Below are 21,573 nucleotides of genomic sequence, written 5' to 3' on the forward strand. Positions count from 1 at the left end.
TTTTTTTTTTGTATAGCTCGGTCCCTGCAAGTTGTCTAAGGTTGGTGCCATACTATAAAATGATACTACGATTAAGAGCTTTAAAACGACATATGTCTCAACAGTATACATCCATGGTACACTTCCCATACTAAAGTGCCCATTCTCCTTTGTTCCCAAAAGTTGTTCACTCACTAATTTTAAATTTATGGTGATATTTGAACGCTCTAAATTAAAAAAAACCCCATACGCGAATACTAGCGTTATAAATTGGTATTATTGCGTCTGCACCCCATTTTATATAATTCGGCGAGACAAATTGGCGTTTGAGTCACAGATTATTAACTAGTTACTTGGTTTGAGTCCGCACGGTCTGATTTGATCGGATAATTTAATCAGATTGACGAAAAATTGTCCTCGTCTGGATAGGTTTTAATCAACGGCGTTTCCCGCCGTTTCCCGTTAGTGTGGTTTCGGCATTAGTGTTAAGTCGTAACACACCGTCGCACCGCACCAAGGTCATTGTCCGACCGTCGCACAATGACCTTAGTGCGGTGCGATGGTGTGTTATAAACATTAATATGGCCCCAGCAACACACAGTGTTAAGTCGCTCCAGACTACGCGGCGCTGATTAGCGAACTAGACTCCACGCTCGCGTTCGCGGCTTCGCGCCGCGATTCGCGCACGAGTGTGGAGGGCCCTTGAAGTGTGACAATGTCACACTCCAAACCAAACGTCACGGCATACACAGAAGTCACAGAACAGAAACAGAAGTTACAAGTTAGTTAGTTGATTGTTGATTGCTCGTTCGCTGTCGCCGTCGCGTTTGCTTTGCTAGTAGCAGAAAAAATATATATTCGCATTTTTAGCTTAGGTGTTTTTGTTTCTGATACTACTTTACGTTTATAATTCTGTTGTATATTGTGAGAAGTGACAAGTTGGAAGAAATGGAGGTGTGGTCGTAAAACTTGCATTGAGGACTCGTTCACAAATTGATCTTCCCTAGGACTCGTGCCTGAGTGCAGTACAGCTATACACCGAACATTTGCGACCCAAATGTTTTTATAATTTATTAACAACCAAGTGGTGTTAGGTTATGTATACTTTAAATAAATCGAGCTAAACATAGGCTGCTAAAATGAGCAACTGGGCTAGGAGGATGCACCGGCGGGCTGCCACTTTGAGCAATGTGGTCACATCCTGCGGGCACCCGAATACCCTGCCCTATCCGCGGCGGCTAGAAAAAGTCAAGTTCGGAGTACCTTTGCACGAAGTTTGTAAGGACGACATACCTGGGCCTCTACTCGTTAGTATAAGTTCAAAAACCTTTAAAAATACAAATTATGTGGAAGTATAGTCGCCATCAGTGTTTTCATACGGTTTTGTTGTGTAGGTGCTGATTTTAAAGTTGAACAAGGAGGCACCGCTGCGTCGCGATGTATTTCGCGCACCAGGACACCAGGGTGCTATGAAGAAGCTGATTCACTTCCTGCAAACGGGCCGACTAGTGAATGTAGACAATTACTCTGTGTATACCATTGCTAGTGTACTCAAAAAGTTTTTGAGGTAAGTTTTCAGTTACTGAACTATTATTTCGTTCTTAATTTAATTTACGAAGTTATATTGAATAGGTAGATGATCTACATCAAGTATTTACAGATGTAATCTAATAGCCTAAGGAAACTTTAACATCCATTACAAAATGAAATGTCATATCTTCTCAAGAATACATGCAATGTAGTGATGCCTTAAAGCATGTCATGTTAAAAGCCCAAGTGGACCCCACGCTGCATCCATGGTAATCAGGATCCATTTATCTGCATCTGTCAAGGAAAAAGTTTAATTCTTTCTTTAAATTGAGAATTAGGTCCTGATTAGGTCTATAAAATAAATGATAGGCTCTGAATACTTCATCTATAGTATAATAGCCACAAAGTTTATATTAAGTATCTCATCCATAAATGTATTTTAAAGCTTACATTTTACAGCTGTGACCCAAATCTGGTATATCTGAATGCTTGTATGTGTAATAGATGTAATAGTATATAAAACTTAAGCATGCACTATAACACCCCTTTATCTTTTACATATCAATAACTATTCCTCTACCATTTATTTTATTTCTGTCAGACCAGGTCATCCTTTTACCTCATAAGACCCAGGGCAATTTTTGGGCTTTTGAATTTGGAACTGTTTTTTATTTCTATATGAGTTCAAAACTCGAATTTAATTTGTACTTGTACAAGAACACGGGGACTTACGAGGTTAATCTACTCTTTTTTCAAATTTTCATTCTTCCTTTTAACCTTTTGGATATATCGCCACCGCAGATCTAACACCAAAGACTGATTAATCGGTCACAGACCACAGAGCAACATAGACCTACGTGCATGTGCATAAAGTTCAATTTCAGTTTTGACACTTCGGTGATGTGGCGTCCGAGTGACAGCTTTTGTGTTTGACACAGCATCGAAAAGGTTAAACATGAAACCCTAGCAGGATATCCATGATAAATTTCTTTAGAAAAAACTCCACAGAACCACAGAAGTAAGAGATGACATATTAGGTATGACACTTGGTACAGCAAGTTAGTCAAATGATATCAAATAGTTCTGTTGTTTCTACTTAAATTTTATGTGTTCTGTTTCGGAGCTCTTTCTTATCCTAAAATAAACATAGTTTATCTTTGTCCAAGTGGCACAAGGTCATTAAGACTAGAATGATAATTAAGATCATTCATATGAATTTATTTATTTAATACTCAATGGAGTGTGACTGCGGAGCTCTAAAGGAGACTATCCACCGCATAATAATACTCGACTGCGCTAAGAGAAAGTTTATTGGCAACCATGAAGACATGCTCGCTCCTAGTGAAGACGTTGGATATAGTTATTTAATTCTTTATTACTTTCAAATTTTCAAGCGACTCGAATCTTGTTTGCCATACAATTAAATAAATTCATATGAATTAATTTTGTATCAAGCAGAAACATCTGCGAACGATGCTATTAAGCTTAGAAATAAATTAAAAGTAAAAAAAAATCACCATCTTGGATGGAATTTGAACCACTGGATCACTAGTACAGTGCTCTGCCATCTGGGGCCCATTTCACAAACGATATTAATCAAATATTATTAATGTGTTGTCATGGCCACCCATACGAATTGGCAGTTTGTGGTGTAATAATATTTAGTCTAATATTGTTCGAGAAATGGGCCCCTGAGCCACCGAGACTGTACCCAATACAGCGAACATTTCCACCAAATATGAGCCGTAGGGATTAGGGAGGCTCTAGTGTAAGACTCTTACGGTAGATGTCACTAGAATCTAGCGACATATACCGTAAGAGTCTTACACTTCTTAAACGACTACCGCCGCTACCAGGGTTCCAAGTCATATTGAAAATTCACCAGTAACAATGCGCCACTAAATTCATCCATACTAAATTTTGTCATCATTCATATGTCTATATGTATCTAGAACTTTATGTCCAGGAAAATACCAGGAGGTGTGTTTGGGCGCGATGGGGAGATGCATTTGTTCACTGCTGTGGAGTTCCCAGAAGAGCAGCAAGTCCATGAAATACGAAGGTTAGTCTTATAAGGTACCTTCACTTCACTGCAGCAATAAGTTTAACTGATAATTAATTGAACATAAAAAATGTATTACTGGACAGTACAATTAAAAGGCTCTGAGGTGTCATCGTGTAGACATCAAGAAACCCCATGGCTCCATGATTTAGAAAAATCCAATAACTGGATTGACAAACAAAATATTGAATCTGTTCACAAAATTTCAAGAGAATTGGTTAAAAAAAGAGGGATACGAAAATAATCAATGGAGGTTTTTAATTAAATAGGGCTATAAATAATCATTTCATTCCTTGTTGTGAAACTCATTTTATAATTAGATATAATAAAATTACTTACACAAAATTCATAAAAACACAAATATAGCAAAGAGACGCGAGACGTGTAATGAGAAGCCGCTGGAAGTAGAATTGCCACGATATTGCTTTCAAACATGCAATCCAAACAATAAAACTACTTAAAGAAACATTTGCGTTCATCAGCAATACGAGTAATAATGTTAATTTCCATGTTTTTTTTTTTGTTTTTTTTATTTATACATAATATCGTCTTACACAGTACAGAAAGAAAACTGAACTTTCTGTACTGTGTAAGACGATATTACTTGCCAAATTTCGTATTTATAGATCTAGGTCAACGGGAAGTACCCTATTATACATTTTGATTTTCTTGATAATGTCGAAATACCTGTACGTTTTTTGCGGCATAAACGGCCGTATCTTTTTAAAAGTTAACTTAGAAGTTTGATTTTTTCATATTCAAGGGACTGCAGACCTGAGTGTATGGTTTTAATTTCAACTCGATACCTCCACGCTTTCCCGAGATTAAGGGTCTTGACAGATAGACAGACGGACGGTCGGACGGACAACAAAGTGATCCTATAAGGGTTCCGATTTTCCTTTTGAGGTACGGAACCCTAAAAACAAATGGACTTCATTCGCCACCTATTTCAGGTGTCATACTGGAGGCACGACTTTTTCTTAAACTTTATGCCTCTTCTACAGACAATAACTCTTTGCATTTAGTAAATACGATAAGTGTACTTAATTAATTACGATTTGTGCGCTAAACGGGTGTGAACAATTGTACAATTATTGCCATTTAGCATGTGTGCACACATGTTTATAGTGAGATAATCTATTCTGATGGTTTATTTGCATATCTGGTCTTCAGCATGTGTCAAAGACATTATGTAAATGAAGACTACCCATGCGTGGTTTACACTCATTAAGTATGATTATGACGTAGTGGATGAATCACAGAATACGTAGGTAAGTATTATTTGTTGGCCTGTAATTTGAATGTCCTGTTGTTATGTTAAGTATGTTTTGTTAACCTATTTCATGAAAAAGAAGTTCTACTTACGGTTGTACCTTTTACAGGCAATCGTCGTGAGTGAGACATGTTGCTTTAATCTCATTAACTAAATATTTACGAATACGAACGGGTCAACCGCGATTTAATTTCATTGTTTTTACCTTAAATTCCGACGTTTCAGCTGAGTTGCACCAGCCGTGGTAGACCCGTTCGTATAATTAAATATGTGTTCAAAACGCGAGTTTAAAGGGCTAAAGTTAGTGTCAGTTGCACCATCCGCACTTGACAGGCTGATCAACGTCACCCGGCGCGCCGCGGCGGTTTACTATGAAACTTTTCATAGGTACCATTAATAGAAATTTGTCAATTACTTATCCTATTCCTTCCGTATTCCGAATACTTTTCCTCGCATCTCATCTGTCCCGTAGTAATGTGGAGCGAGCTCAGTACCCCTTTCACGCCCGGCCCGGCAAACCGATGATACACGCTCGCAACTGTCTTATTCACAACACCTATTCAGCACTCTTGTCCAGAATTATACAAACTACTTACAAGAAATTGAGAAAGTTATAAAAGTTAATTCGCAACTGTCTTATTCACAACACCTAGGTATTCAGCACTCGTTGTCCAGAATTATACAAACTACTTACAAGAAATTGAGAAAGCTATAAAAGTTAATTCTTTTATATAGTATCTTTTACTGTTTAGGATTCAGTAGGTACCTCAAATAGCCTGTAAATTAAAAGTTTGTGAAAAACTGCAATGCATGCAAATTTGCATTTTTCCTGTTTTTCGTATTGGTTTTGATCCGTTGGATAACTTTCATGTGAATATTAATTAGTGCTCTAGCCCTATAATAACAATAAGCTCTAAAATAACAACATCAACGACCGACCCTCCGACCGACTTACACTGGCTCGTTGTTTGTTGTTCGAATTATCCCAAAGATTTCGTTGTCCCTACGCAAACTAGTTACGGTAGAGGTAATTTTTGCTGGAGCCTACATAACAGCATACCATATACCTATCACAATAAATGATTGCTAACACAGCAACTTGTATAAACACTGGTCAACGCGATACTCTTAAAGCGTTGTGAATATCGCCCTGATTATTTCTTCTTTTTCATTTCGCAGCGGTTTTCTCACGGGAATCGTGTGTAAATAGGCGTTCGATAATGATGTCTAAGAACCATCAGACAAGGATAAAATTGCGCTTCTGTTGATCGAATAAATGAAGTAGGAAATAAAACAATTTCCTCAAAAACCGGCCAAGTGTGAGTCGGACTCGCCCACCGAGGGTTCCGTACTTTTTAGTATTTGTTGTTATAGCGGCAACAGAAATACATCATCTGTGAAAATTTCAACTGTCTAGCTATCACGGTTCATGAGATACAGCCTGGTGACAGACAGACGGTTAGTAATAGGGTCCCGTTTTTACCCTTTGAGTACGGAACCCTAAAAATAGGTAAGAACCATCAGACAAGGATAAAGTTTGCGCTTCTGTAGGTGATTGAATGAATTAAGTAGGAAACAAAACAATTCCTCAAAAATAGGTATACAGATAGGAGAATATAGTTATTCATTTGAAGAGTTTCGGCTACATGTTAAAAATTGGTCTGGTACTTACCTACAGTAAAATTCCAATTTCTCAACTTCGAGAAATCGGGGAACATACTTATGGACAAAGTGAAAACCCCTTTTTTGAAGACCCCTGTCCTTCGCTGGAGTTACGTAGATTACCCACGATACCGAAAACGACTGGTCAATCGTTTGTCGAAGCGCAACACAAACAATGCACGGACATCAGGTATCGCATCAAAATGTATGCAGGGCGAGTCTAAACAACCATTGTTCTGTCAACGCGCGGGGGCCACTCTATTACCATTCATGTGCATGTCCGAATACTATGTTACTATTGTTACAGCATACAATGGATAAGTTACACGTCTTTAGTTTTATTAGTTTGTCTTAAGTTATAGAAATAATTTGTGTTGGTTAAGACTCGAGTCCTTTGAGTCCTCTGCTTTAAGACTCGTCTGTGTTTTGAAACTCGAGTTATTTTCTTATCAGAGACCCGAGTCTTTTGTAGACTTGACTCCTTTTCATGCACTGTCTTCATGTAAAATTCATGGGTTAGGTACAACATTGTACAATAAAATTTTGACGAAAATGTTGCTTAAAAAAATCTAACTTGCTGAACAAACTTAACGATAAAGACATATCGCCGAGATCACTATATGTATGCCTATAAGATTTGTGAGGAGTTTAACAAAAATAAGATCATAATATGTAAGTATATACATACTTTAAATAAAAAAAAAAAACATCCTTACTTACTCTTACTACTTACTTCGCTGGCTCAGCGACCCGAAGTGGATCTTGGCCTCCGATACTAGGCTTCGCCATTCGTTCCTATCCTGTGCGATCCGACGCCATTCAGCCGCCTGGATGTCACATAGGTCCTTCCGGACCTCATCGATCCACCGGTACCTAGGCCTTCCGACCGGACGTCTCCCAGTTAGTCGCCCCAGATAAGATCTCTTGGCCGCACGATCCTCTCCCATCCTCTCCACGTGGAGCAGCCTTGCTCTCGCCGATGATGTTGGGCTCGCCCAGCAGTTTTTCCACCTCCAAGTTCTTCCTCACTCTCCAAGAGCCATCCTCCCGTCTTGTAGGGCCTAAGATCCTTCTAAAGGTCTTCCTCTCTGCCACCAAGAGCTTGTTTTCCTCCTTCAAGGTCAACGTCCACGCTTCGCATCCATATACCAAGATCGGTCTTATCACGGTCTTGTAAACTCTAATCTATTGATTCTGAGTATTCTGACTGTATCTATCTATGAACGATGAGTGATCACTATGAACATAGACATAGAGCATCGGTTTTGGATAATGGTTGCGCAGTATTCAAATAAATCCGAAACGGTGGCATAGGAACTCATATTTAATACGTATAGTTTCGGAAAAGACCCTAATCTAATCTAATCCTTAGTCGCCAACTTAGTCTCGGTCAAGTAAATGGTCGAGTTACCCGTTACTTAGAAGCATGTCATTCAATCTATCAATGTTTTTCCTCTAAAGGAGTAGTCGAGCTATATATTTACGCGCGCCGGTCAACGACCCCACGTTATGTCATATTTCCCTGTTGTGTTATGTCGGTCATTTATGATAATATTGATAATGGCTATGGTTAGGTAAGTCTTGTGTTTTTGTATTAGGTATTTGACGTAGAAGTCTAAAGTCTAAGGTTTTAAAGGCCTAGTACCATGCCTAACGAAATATTAAAAGTCGGTTCTGGTTACTAAGTCTGAACTATGTTTAATCTGGTATCATATATTATTGGCATTGGCATAAAATGAAGCAACTTTGGGCAGCTGTATCTCAAGACCTATAAGGTCTATGTTAGTAGACCAAACAGGTTTCATTTTGTTGAAAATTTAGTCTGGTCTAAACTTTCCTTAGTGACTTTAGCCGTAACATAAGGTTTTAGTAGGGAAAATTATCAAAATAAAAAGGGATCAGAAAGTTTCATGGTTTTTCAAGTATTCAAAATGACCCGATCGGCTTTTAAGGTAAGACACTTGAATTTAACACGAACATTTTAATTCAAAAAACATTTCAGTCAAAAAACAGCTGACCCGGCACCACCCCTTATGTGGAACGCTTTCAATAGGCTACTTGTCTAGTTGCCCCCGTAAATATATAAATTAAATCGACTTACATAAGGCTCTTTGGTGATATTGTCACAATAGTGTAGTTAAATTTTCCTTTCCGGTCCGTAGTAACGAAAAAGAAAGTAAAGAACCTTCTTCAATTTAAGAGGTATCCTCTTGGCGGTGGAGTATTTTCCATTTTTCCCTTTCATACTTATGGCATATCCTTGACCTCTTGATACGACACGACACCAGCTTTTTCTTTTATTTGGTCTACGTAGCTACGTCTTGGTCTGCCTCTGCCTCTCTTTCCTTTTATCTTGCCTTCTATGATAATCTTAAAGAAGTTATCGTGCCGTATCAAATGTCCAATCATTTTCCCCGTCTGTTGTTGATGGTGTTCAGTATCATCCTTTTCTCTTTTACTCAACGAACCTTAAGAATTCTTAAATATGTGTTTTTGTTCACAGACTGCTTCTGTCCCTGCCAGTGTGCACGCAAAGGCTGCTAGTGCTACTGTTCGGCACGTTTCGGGTGATGGCGTCAAATGCTGACAAAGCTGGTAAGTGCTACATATCTGACTCTAAAACGGTATTTCTGTTCCACTGTAGTATTAGATGTAAATAGGAGTGAACAGGCAGACTATGATGAAGGTCCACCCTAAGTCACAACAAGTACAACATCTTTTCCGTTAGTGTTATTAGGTAGTAGTCATCAGTGTCAAATTAATAAATGGGTTATGCAAACGTGTCTTTGACAATTGAACTAACGTAGTTATCTCAGCGTTCGAATTAAAGAAAATACTATATTTTTCTCCTCATGGTTCCCTGATTGTATAATCGCTCAAGGAACTAATGTAAATCACCTTCCATCAGTTCCATCTTTTATTTAGGAGAGCCTTATTTAGCAAATTTTATAGTTTATTTGTCAGATCAGGGGCCGTGTTTTAGAGCTGCCAGTTCATATCTCGCCCAACGCCGAATCGCGCGCGAGCGTGATTTTTTAAACGTTAATGAAAAAACAAGTATTTATATATTTGTTTCCAGTGAGTGGTTGGCAGTGTTTAATTACATTTTAGTGACATTCTGTAGGTATGAATTCTAACTAACACTGACATATATTATTTATCATACTAAGCTACACGAAACGACACTCCCAGAAACATTTTTCAACTCTTTGCACGCACTCGTCGCCGAAAATAATTAGTTTAATTTTGCCAATTACACACAGCCCACGCACGCCTTAATAAGTGATGCAACCACCCCGGTTCTCCCGCTATTGTTTAATCTTACTTAATTTCTCAGTGACATGGTTTTATTGTGGTAATGTGCTAAAGAAGCCCATATGTGTACAATATGAAGCGAAAGTTATGGCAAAATTGCACTCATGTAACATTGTTTCGTTCGAGGAAAGATTTTTGTTTTAATTACGTTTCTTTCTCTATTATCTTTTAATTCATTGCTTTGGTTTCCTTATGATATTGTGCTAGCGGTCCCAATAAAATGGTCTTGGATATGGTGGCCTGGCGCCGCATCCGGTTACAGCGCCAGATAACCGCCTAATAAGCATGGTGATTACACTTATACACATCTGTTTTGCCCAAAATCGAACTTTTTTTCTAAATCCTTTTGGTTATACACCCTTAATGTGGTACCTATGTCGTAATTTTTTTTGTTAAAATCCATACTAAATAACTGCTGACAAACTCATATGTTGGCGTATAAAAATAGAACAACTATCACAATAAAACACAAACAAAGAAATATTATGAACACCCCATTTAAGGGTGGATGGTTATGAACTTATTATGGTAATGTATGATCATGAATCATATTCGCCGTATGCGTCGACGTTTTACGTCCTGAGTGTCTTGACATCTGTTGCTAATGGACACTTACACTTTCTTTCACGGCCAGCAGACTAGACTATTATAATTGTTGTTTAGCTACTCGTACTGTTTGAGGGGAGGTCAAGGTTTGTTTTTAACCGTTGTCCATTAAAATAAAATAAAACTTTTTTTGTACAACTTCGGAAGTTAATAAGCCAGATTGTACAAAAATGCTTTCGTTTGTCCTGCTGTTCTCCTCTACAGATCGCGTTTTTCAGCCGATTTTCGTGAAATTTTGTGAGTAGGTTTCGATAAGTATTATGTTTTTTGTGTCAAGACAGTCTTAGGATTTTTTTCAAAATATTGAAGTCATGGGGGTTTACAAGGTCTGTATCTACTACAGCTCACAGAGCACAGAGCTCACTAGTGTATTCAAATACAAACCAATGACTCGTTGACAGAATTGCAAGAACCCTTAGATCTTTTGCTGCTTTTACTTTCCACACTCACTGCTAAAAGTACTACTTGTTTTCTAGTTTCACTCTGTATAAGGTATGCCAGCTCTGCAATACAAACAAGAAAACAGTACATAGAAAAATGTAATGACGACAATGCACAACTCATTTCCGTACTCATTGCTGAGAAATCTCCACCTGTTTCCTGGTTATTCATATAATTAATCGGTGAAGAGCATTCCTTGGTTGTTACACGGAATAAGGAATAGTTCCAAACTAAGGAAGATTCTCTCGTTACTTCTCAGAATGCGCTTACCCTAAGAATTCAACTAAATTAGGTAGATATGTGTGTCATTATCTACCGACAGGGACTTTATTGTCGATATGGAGTTATCGGTGTTCCCATAATGTACAAACAATAAGCTAACGACAAAAGTGCATAAACTTACACACTCAAAATGTTATTGTTGGAAGTTACATAGACGACATGATTTTTGAGACGTAGGGTTATACATGCTTAAAATTTAGACGACAATTAATATAAAATCATTACTGGATCCCGATAATACACCTTGTCAAAGTAGACACAGTATAAAAAATGTCAAGTAATAGTTTTTTAGCTTATTAGCCATTTAATTTATTATTACACGAAATTTTACGCAAGGAATTTATGTATTTTTACACTAAATGAGTGTTATATTTGACCGAAGCGTAGCGAAGGTCTACGGTTTGACTCGCGCATTTTGCTTTTGTATGTCCGGATGTTCTCCTCTACAGGTCGCAATTCTCAACCGATTCTCGTGAAATTTTGTGACCAAATTCTATGATTAAATAGATTTTTTTTGTCGACCCAGTTTTTGGAAATTTTTCAAAATGGCGGAGTCGTGATAGCTCGCGTCCAAACAAATAGTCGTATCGATATCATAACAGTATTTTCTTTTAGAGATATTTTTACAGATTAAACGGCAAAAAATGCAGAAATTTTGTATTGCTGGTTTTGGCGGTATTTAGATGTTTAGTTTTTACTCGAGAAAGAGTAGCCGTATTTCGTCAGCTTATATAAGAACTAGCATGGCGTATTTTGCAAACAGTCGCTTTTTTCGTTTGCAACGGGTGGTCCCTGGTTCGATCCCCGGTAATTGTATGCTGCTGCATAACTTTTTGTATTTTTTTTTTTCTTAAATTTCGTATTGTTTTTTTATTTATTTTATATTTTTCTATATTCAAAAAATGAAAATAATATTATTGATTGATCAAGCGCGGGCTAAGCGTATTCGTTTCATTTTTATAATTAAACTTTTTATTTAACTAGTGGCTCTGTGAGCTGTAGACCTCGCGAGCATAGCTTAAGATAAGATGGATGTGTATGTGTCTAGGGCTGTCGTGCCGACTAACCACCAAAAGATGGTGTGATTGTGTACAATTTGCGAATTATCACCATCGTTTCCAAAACTTTTCTACCATTTTCTAAGACGTGTTGATATTTACGCATGCAACAAAAATATGACGTCTAAATAGAAATATATTTACACTCAACAGCAGACTGTCACACTTCATCAAAAATGTGTAAAGAAAGACTGCAAAATATAGCAATATCTTGCATTCACGTACGGACTGTATAGATTAATTACCCAAAATTTTTGTTCCCCAATAGCTTTAGTTCGATTCGAATTTTTTCCCCATTCTGCTTTTCAACCAGGCGTTTATTTTTTTAGTAGTTAATTTAATCACACGCGTATGTCCCAGTCGCTTTTTTCCCCAAAGAGTAATATTTCCGAGAACATGCCCTTCTTACCCTGAGGCCCCTGAGCCGACGGAGACCCGCTACGCGGGGCTCCTATTTCTGGGCGGTTTGCCCTTCGGGCATCTGAAGCTACCTAACGAACCTAACCTACCTATCTATCGACTGAGTGTGACTATCGTGAAAACATTACTCTTTGGGGAAAAAAGCGACTGGGACATACGCGTGTGATTAAATTAACTACTGAAAAAATTAACGCTGGTTAAAAAGCAGAATGTTTGTTGTTAAAAAAGATTAGAAATTATATTTAAATTCTTGTTTGAGACTTTGACAAGGCACTGATATTTTCAGATATTAATTGTCGTGTGCTCGTGGCATTCGTAACCTCTGTTTTGAAAAAAAAAAACAGATTACATGGTTCAAACCCCGACGGTGCCAATTTTTTTTCGTTCTTTTTCGCGTTAAGCGTATGTTATTCTTATTATCAATTGAGTGTCGCGAATTCTTCTACTGACAACTACAAAAACGCATCTATTGATAGCTTAGAACTGTTGGCGTGTGAGTCACATTTTTGAGTAGGTAACAAAATTTTACATTTACTATGGAGAAAACGTGAAATTTTATTCATATTTTTCTATCTCGCCAATCAGTCCTGTTACGTTTAAAAGGGTAGAATAGCAATACAGACAATAGGTACTTTTTTCATACAATTTCCATTTCGGGAGAAAATGGTTTCTACTAACCAATGAGGATATAATAAGATAGAGCGGTACTGTCGTAGTAAATTTTGTAACCACTGTAAATTCACTGCCATCTATCGACATACTTTAAAACTAAAAATGTAGATTTATAAAAATACGATAAAATGTATTTAAATATGGATAAATGATTTTTTTATTTACATTAATGATTTTTATATGATTTTGACCCATGTTCTTTCACTGGTATGCGTTAAAATTATAAATAACAAACGAAACAGTCAACGCCCTCTATACGAGAGTAGCCCAAAACTAGTGGCGCCATCTGGTCGAGAATCAAATTTTCGTGATTTTCGAGGCACGTTTTTTCCTTAGACTGTATCCATATATTACGGAGTTATATCTATCTTTGCTACTAACTAAATCTTAACAAATGACTTTGATTTTGATGTAAATTTCGCAAATATAAAAAATAATAATTTTGGTAGGTACATTACCATTAGTTGAACCCTATGAAACTATTGATACTGGATAGGAATGGAATCGATTGGCATAAAAAATGGCATGTGAAAAATAAAAGTTTTCATTTTCATACAAACTGTATGGAAAAGAAATCCTCGACTTGTGGATTATCTAGGCGGAGGTTTTTTTGGTCCCATACAAGCTTTTGATCGCGGATAGGAATGGGATCGATTGGCATCAAAAAAACATGGGGATAGGCTGTATCAGGGATACAGCCGCAGTGGTTGATGTGAAACGTGGCGTGGAAGTTATTGCGAAGACCCCATAGGGCCGCTGCTTAGGGACCTCATAGCGTAAAGCAGGCGTCCTGTATGCGCCTTTGAGCTTTTTACGCCTTAATTTTCGCACACGGTGGCCTCAAACAAACACAGTCGTGAAATTCCTGTAAAAATGCAACATTTTAACTCTTTTTCCAGCTTTTTATAATACCGCGTATTTTATTTTTATAATATTTCAAAAAGTTCTATCAAATGACACCAATTGTATTGAAATCGGTTATTGGACTGATGAGTAATTATTAAATAAACACTGCAAATAGGGGTCAGAATCAGCGCCATCTATGTCAGCAGCACATGCAGTTCCGGGTAATGGCTACTTTCGTTGATACACTGATATCGAAACCATATATGTATAATATACCGCCATCGCGCCATAACACTTTTTCATTAAAATCGGTTTTCGTTCCGAGCCCCTCTACGGGTTTTTAAAGACGTGCACCTTACGTTTCACATCAAAGAAAAGTTTGTCAAAAATGACCTTTTTCTCGCATCCTGTAGGTACCTATGTTTTTTCTAAAATCTGTAAACCCCAATCTTCATTAATTTGAAATTGATGGAAGGTTTTCTAAAACCATTTTCGCGTAGCAGCACGGGATCTGGTAGCTGCCCTCACTGACCCAAAAAAACCTGTATACCTGTCTGATTTTTGAATTTCTAAAAGTATTGAAATGCTTAGATATATATATATATATCGGAATCGTGGGCGTATCTTACTATCGGCAGCGCATCAGATTTCAGTATCACAGTCATTCTCCGACATATATATAACAAAAAAAAAAAACATATTTTTTAGAGCTAGTTAAATAAAAGCTTGTAAAAATGAAACGAATACGCTTAGCCCGCGCTTGATCAATCAGTTTCAAAATAGAAAAATAAAAAACAAATTAAAAAAACGATACGAAATTTAAGTGTAAAAAACAAAATACAAAAAACTATATAGCAGCATACAATTTACTGGGGATCGAACCAGGGACCACCCGGTGCAAACGAAAAAAGCGAATGTTTGCAAAACACGCCATGATAGTGCTTACCTAAGTTGACGAAATTTAGCTACTCATTCTCGAGTAAAAACTAAATATCTAAATACCGCCAAAACCAGCAATACAAACTTTCTGCATTTTTCGACATTTAATCTGTAAACATATCTCAAAAAGAAGATACTGTTATGATATCGATACGACTATTTGTTTAGGCGGGAGCTATCACGACTCCGCCATTTTAAAAAAAATCCAAAAACCGGATCGACAAAATAATTCTATTTCGTCATAGAATTTGGTCACAAAATTTCACGAGAATCGGATGAGAATTGCGACCTGTAGAGGAGAACATCCGGACATACAAAAGCAAAATGCGCGAGTCAAACCGTAGACCTTCGCTACGCTTCGGTCAACTAGACCTAAAACATATGTTTTTTATTTTAATTTTCTAGTGTTCTTAACCGCGGAGCCATACATTTATTTAAAGCGGTTCTCCTTATTCCGAATTTAATATAATATTATTTACAGTATTTCTCTTAAAATACGTAGATTTTTTGCACTATAAACTTTGAGGTTTAGGTATAGATTCGTTTGTCTGAGCGGGTTTATGGAGCCAATTATTCAATAATATTATTGAAAAATTCAATAAAAATTGAGAAAATTTTGCCCAACGCCTGTCCATGTGAGTGATCATCCATGTTAAACAAGATGGTGAATTTAAGTTTAATAATTACTAACAAAGATTTCACTTTAACACAGGTAACCTAGCTAAGTAGTGCCTAATTTGCTCGATATGTGGTGCCATTGTGAGGTCGAAACGGGCCGATTTTTAGGGTTCCTTATCCAAAGGGTAAAAACGGGACCCTATCACTTACTAAGACTCCTCTGTCCGTCTCTCCGTCTGTATGTCACCAGGCTGTATCTAATGAACCGTGATAACTAGACAGTGGAAATTTTCATAAATGATGTATTTCTGTTGCCGCTATAGGAACAAATACTAAAGCGTACGGAACGCTCGGCGGGCGAGTCCGACCCGCACTTGTGCGTTTTTTAGAGTTTCCTGCGCTTGATTTCGTGTGGCTCCTTTCAATATATCTCCACTACTAAGCATTTCAATACTTTTAGAAATTTAAAAATCAGCCAGGTATACAGGGTGGTTTGGGTCAGTGAGGGCAGCTACCAGATCCCTTGCTGCTACGTGAAAATAGTCTTAGAAAACCTTCCCTCAATTTCAAATTAATGAAGATTGGGGTTTACAGATTTTGGTAAAAACATAGGTACCTACAGGATGCAAGAAAAAAGTCATTTTTGACAAATGCCTGCGGTGCTCTTTTTCTCTTACCTACAAGCTTTTCACTGTAGGGTAGGGCAAAGCTCAACATTCAAGTCTTACATACAGGACGCCTGCTTTACGCTATGAGGTCCCTAAGCGGCCCTATGCGGTCTTCGCAATAACTTTTCCACGCCACGTTTCACGTCAACCACTGCGGCTGTGTCCCTAATAGTCCTAATACAGCCTTTTCCCATGTTTTTTTTTAATGCCAATCGATCCCATTCCTATCCACGATCAAAAGCTTGTATGGGACCATAAAAAACTTCGCCTAGGAAAGCCACAAATCGAAGAAAACAATTTGTATGAAATGAAAACTTTTATTTTTCACATGCTATTTTTTATGCCAATCGATTCCATTCTTATCCAGTATCAATAGTTTCATAGGGTTCAACTAATGTTAATGAACCTACTAAAAAGCCACAATAATTTTTAAAGCGAAATTTATAAACCTAGAATATATTATGCAGAAGCGATCAACATCAAAATCAGTGATTTGTTAAGATTTAGTTAGTCGAAACTGTTTTCTCCCTAATTGGAAATTGTATGAAAAAAGTACTTATTGTAAAAGTAGAGCTATTCTACCCTCTTATTTAAACCATCCTAGACACATCCATCTTAAGCTATGCTCGCGAGGTCTACAGCTCACAGAGCCACTAGTTTAATAATAATAATCATATTTTTATTAACGATTTTTATACGAAAAAAACAATAAAACAAAAATAAGTTTATAGCGTACAAATGTCAATAAGAAATCAAAATCAACTCACGTATGTAATGTGTATGTCAATATTTCCATTTCTATATTGATGTTGGGTGACCTATCTCACCACAATCAGACAACAAGGTTCCTTTTATACTAAACTTTACACTATAATTTATTTAATAAAAAATCGTTAAAATACAGTGTCTCTGCCAAAAAAAAAATTTAGACTGTTCATTCACAAAAAAGAAAAAAAAGTATTTTTTCGGAGAATTATTAAAAGTGCGATTATCTCGGAAACTTGAATCGACAATAAGGTCCCTTTTAAACATATAATGTCACATATTAGGAAGCCTAGATGCCTTTGGGTCCATCTAAACCAGTGGTTCTTAAGCTTTCGGTGATAAGAGACCATCTGACCATAAAGGGTTGTTCTATTAATTAATTCTCTGACCACCACGGATCACAGGTTCAGAACCACTTATCTAAACACGTCGCCCACGAATGTGCGATGATCATTCCCCCGCAAGATGTCGCGTGAAAGCTCAACAATAAGCACCGGAAGCAACTAATCCTGTCACAATGCAATAATTTATGCGAAGAGATACGATAGCTACCATTATCCGACTACAACAAATGACGTGAAGGCAAACGTATAGGGCGCGGGCGTAACCGCATACGCCATAACCAGAGCGTTATGCGCGCGCTGTACCGCGACGATGCCATAATGGCCATTTGAATATGTATTAGGAACTCATTGGAGTTGGATAGGGTATAAAGTACGAATCTGGAGGGCTGTAACGACTGTGCGACTGTGCGAGATACGATAATATAACCAGAAAGGATGTGATCGCATGACCGGCGACAAAGAGGTATGGAATGGAAGAAAAAAAAACATGCAGCGCATATTCTAATATGAAATAAGTGCAATCAAAATGATGATGATAGAGGCTGACTGGCAGATGGAGTGAGAAATTATTAGACATACTAGCTTTTGCCCGCGACTTCGTCTGCGTGGAATTAGTAATTTGAGTACCTTAATTCTTAAACAAATCCGCTTTTTAATCCATCCTTTTTTCACCCCAAATTGGTCTACACTATACATTTCCACCCCATTTTTTACACCCTTAAGGGATGATTTCGGGGATAAAAGTTATTCTATATCCTTTCCCACAGCTCAAACTATCCCCATAACAAGTTTCATCTAAATCGGTTCAGCGGTTATTGATTCCCCCATATAGATTTCCACCCCCCTTTTCACCCCCTTGAGGGGTAAGTTCTGGGATAAAAAGTATCCTATGCCCGGGACTATCTGTATACCAAATTTCAACTAAATCGGTTCAGCGGTTTAAGCGTGATGAGGTAACACACAGACACACAGACAGACAGACAGACTTTCGCATTTATAATATTAGCATGGATTATAATATAAACCTGGCGTAGCACTAAGCGCTATATACAAATATTGTTACTTGGGCACTTTAAGTTATCCTAAAAAATCGCTTTCCAATGCGACATCTCTATATAGCCGTCTTCTAACCCAAGAGTTTTTCAGCCCCATAAATAAAAATTGGCAAGAGATTCCGCAAACAGACGTCAATTAATAGACGATAAAAACGTTCCGTACCTATAACCATTAAATAAACACTGAACACATCAAACTGACAGATATTGCAGCAATTAAAACAAATGAAATCGGCTTATAACTGTTCACGATTAGTATGTAAGTGGTATGTAATATAGTAATCACTAATAATCAATTGAATTTTTAACCACAAATTTAAAATTCTTCCTGAAGTCAATGCCGCGCGAACAATGACTGCACGAAGTTATTTATGTGATCAAGCGCATAATTAGGACGTGCATTCCCATCGCCTGCAGAGTTAACGCCCCTGGAAAAAACCAGTGTCCACTAGGATCTCGATATTCGTAATACCCAGGCTTAATCGTATACTAGTTTATTTAGGCGTTCGATTCTCGGTAAGCGTTTGTAATGCTGGACTGAACCGTAATCGACGCATTCACGCATCGTTTGCTCGCGATGTACGGAGTGACGCCCAAATGTTTCGGGAAGTACCTTTCTAGACTATAATTTAAAACTTTTATGTCTTTATTATGTTTAATAGCTTGACTTTTACTAGCGCTGTGGCTGTGGCGTTTACGTGCTCGCTTGGTTAGGTATATAATTTAGTAGAAAAACATACAAAAATAAAAATACGCAGATATTATAGGTCATTATGTGTAACTAATTATATCAAAATATTTACTTATTAGTGATATATTGTACCGGCCTGTAACATGTAACTTTCGTGAGTTATAAGACATGTTTTAATACTTCTTGAGTTATTTTCAATTTTCTCATTTATTCAAGGGCTACTCTAATAGAAGATTGTTTTGAGGGATTTATCACATAAACTAGCTTTTGCCCGCGACTTCGTCTGCGTGGAATTAGTAATTAGAATATTGAGTTTTATTCCCTACTTTAGTAATTATTGATTCCCCATACAAACTTTCACCCCCCTTTTTACACCCTTAAGGGATGATTTCGGGGATAAAAACTATTGCATATCTCTACCCATATTTCAAACTATCTCCATACCAAATATGATCTAAATCGGTTCAACGGCTATTGATTCCCCATACAAATTTCCACCCCCCTTTTCACCCCCATAAAGGATGATTTCTGGGATAAAAATTACCCTATGTCCTTCTCCGTGACTCAAACTATTTCTATACCAAATTTCAACTAAATCGGTTCAGCGGTTAAAGCGTGAAGAGGTAACAGACAGACAGACTCACTTTCGCATTTATAATATTAGTATGGATAAGATATACTGGCTGGTATTGTATGTGAGTGGTTGAAACTAATTAAATTGAAATCAAAATTACTAAATAATGATATTAATGATTCATAAAATACGTTCGGCATTATGTTCACTTGATAGTTCGCGTGAGTGATTGCTAATATCACTCTCATTCATGACTATGCACTGTTAACTTTCAGTCTTCATTACTCGTACCAGACATTTACTGTGCCTTTAATTGATACCACGAGCCGCCTAAACAGTAAAAGAATTTAGATTAGACGTTACATTTACATCGACCATCGAATTGTAACTATTAATACTTTATAGTAACCGTATCTGTTACTTTCTTGGCTATTTCGATGGAAAGGCGTAAAGGCAAGGTTATATAAATAAATGAATAACTAAAGACGTTAATTGAACTAGGTATGGTAGATTTATTTTAGTCTCTACATCAGTTAATCAAATTCATTTTAATGTTAATATAATAAATAAATAAATAAATATTATAGGGACATTCTTACACAAATTGGCTAAGTCCCACGGTAAGGTCAAGAAGGCTTGTGTTGTGGGTACTCAGACAACGATATATATAATACCTATACAAATACTTAAATACATAGAAAACATCCATGACTCAGGAACAAATATCTGTGTTCATCACACAAATAAATGCCCTTACCGGGATTCGAACCCAGGACCATCGGCTTCACAGGCAGGGTATCCACTAGGCCAGACCGGTCGTCAAATTATAATGATGTAAATAACATTGTGTATTTAATGTGCTTTGTATATTTATTTTTCTAACACAAGTAATGCTGCCGACTTGGATGCGATTTATATGAGCAGGCGCGAAATTTGTTCTATAAGTATATCTGTTATATACATATTGCAGGACCTTTTTGTTGATCCAAGGTTAGCTGGAATAAAAGAGAACGCTTGAAGGGATAAAATGTCTTCATTCATGTATATGACCACTAGCGTATCTTTCCATTTGATACATCCCATTTGAAAGGTGATATCCGTAACCTAACCTGAACCTAAATTAGCCTTACTAACGGCCGGCGTGTTTACAGATACGCCGAGCCATCCTTATAAACATTCAAGCTTCATTAACGTTTTCAAAATCATTGTTTACAGGTACCGGCATGACATCCGAAGCGCTCGGTGTGTCCGTAGCTCCGTCATTCTTCCACTCTTGCGTGTCGGATGGCAAAACTGCCACAATGGAGGACGTTCAGAGGTTCAAGGTGAGTTGCATTTTCATTTTTGCACAGCGATTAGGTATGCTTAAAGCAATCGTGAACGACCATTTTTTATCGCAATTCAGCCGTTTGGAAATTGTAGGTTCTTTAAAAAAAATATTTTATATTTGGACAAAAATTAGCAGTTCCATGGAAAATATTGAGTGAATCGACGGAAATGTTAAACAGTTTTGAAAGAAAGGTTTTGGTTTGCGTCCGTATCGATAGGTACTAAATCGCAGCTGTTTTACTGCAAAAAAACGTCGAGTGCGATGCTTCTTAGGTAAGCATTTCAATTGAAAGTTGGCAATTCATATTGTTAGTTCTGTCACGGCTAATAACCGCTTGGTAACCCAACTTTAAATAGAATTGCTCAGTTGATTCGAACGATCCGTTTGCCGTAAACAGTGTGCATTTACATAATTACCATTGTACACTGACAAAGCGGATGATA

General features: G+C 37.3%; 1 protein-coding gene across 5 annotated transcripts in view; it reads left to right on the forward strand.

Moving 5' to 3' along the window:
• Positions 1-774: 774 nt before the first annotated feature.
• Positions 775-21,573, forward strand: part of LOC134755767 (uncharacterized) — a 39,337-nt gene continuing 18,538 nt past the window's right edge. For 3 of the 5 annotated variants that reach the window (XM_063692384.1, XM_063692367.1, XM_063692393.1), the window contains exons 1-5: positions 776-1,286; positions 1,374-1,546; positions 3,476-3,571; positions 9,010-9,101; positions 21,016-21,125. In XM_063692384.1, coding sequence (XP_063548454.1) covers positions 1,119-1,286; positions 1,374-1,546; positions 3,476-3,571; positions 9,010-9,101; positions 21,016-21,125 — 639 coding nt within the window. In that variant the 5' untranslated portion in view covers positions 776-1,118. Of the gene's footprint in view, positions 1,287-1,373; positions 1,547-3,475; positions 3,572-9,009; positions 9,102-21,015; positions 21,126-21,573 lie in introns of all 5 variants that reach the window. The other 2 variants (XM_063692358.1, XM_063692376.1) reach the window with 1 other exon arrangement.

This window comes from Cydia strobilella, chromosome 1, assembly GCF_947568885.1.
Source record: "Cydia strobilella chromosome 1, ilCydStro3.1, whole genome shotgun sequence".
NCBI lineage: Eukaryota > Metazoa > Arthropoda > Insecta > Lepidoptera > Tortricidae > Cydia > Cydia strobilella.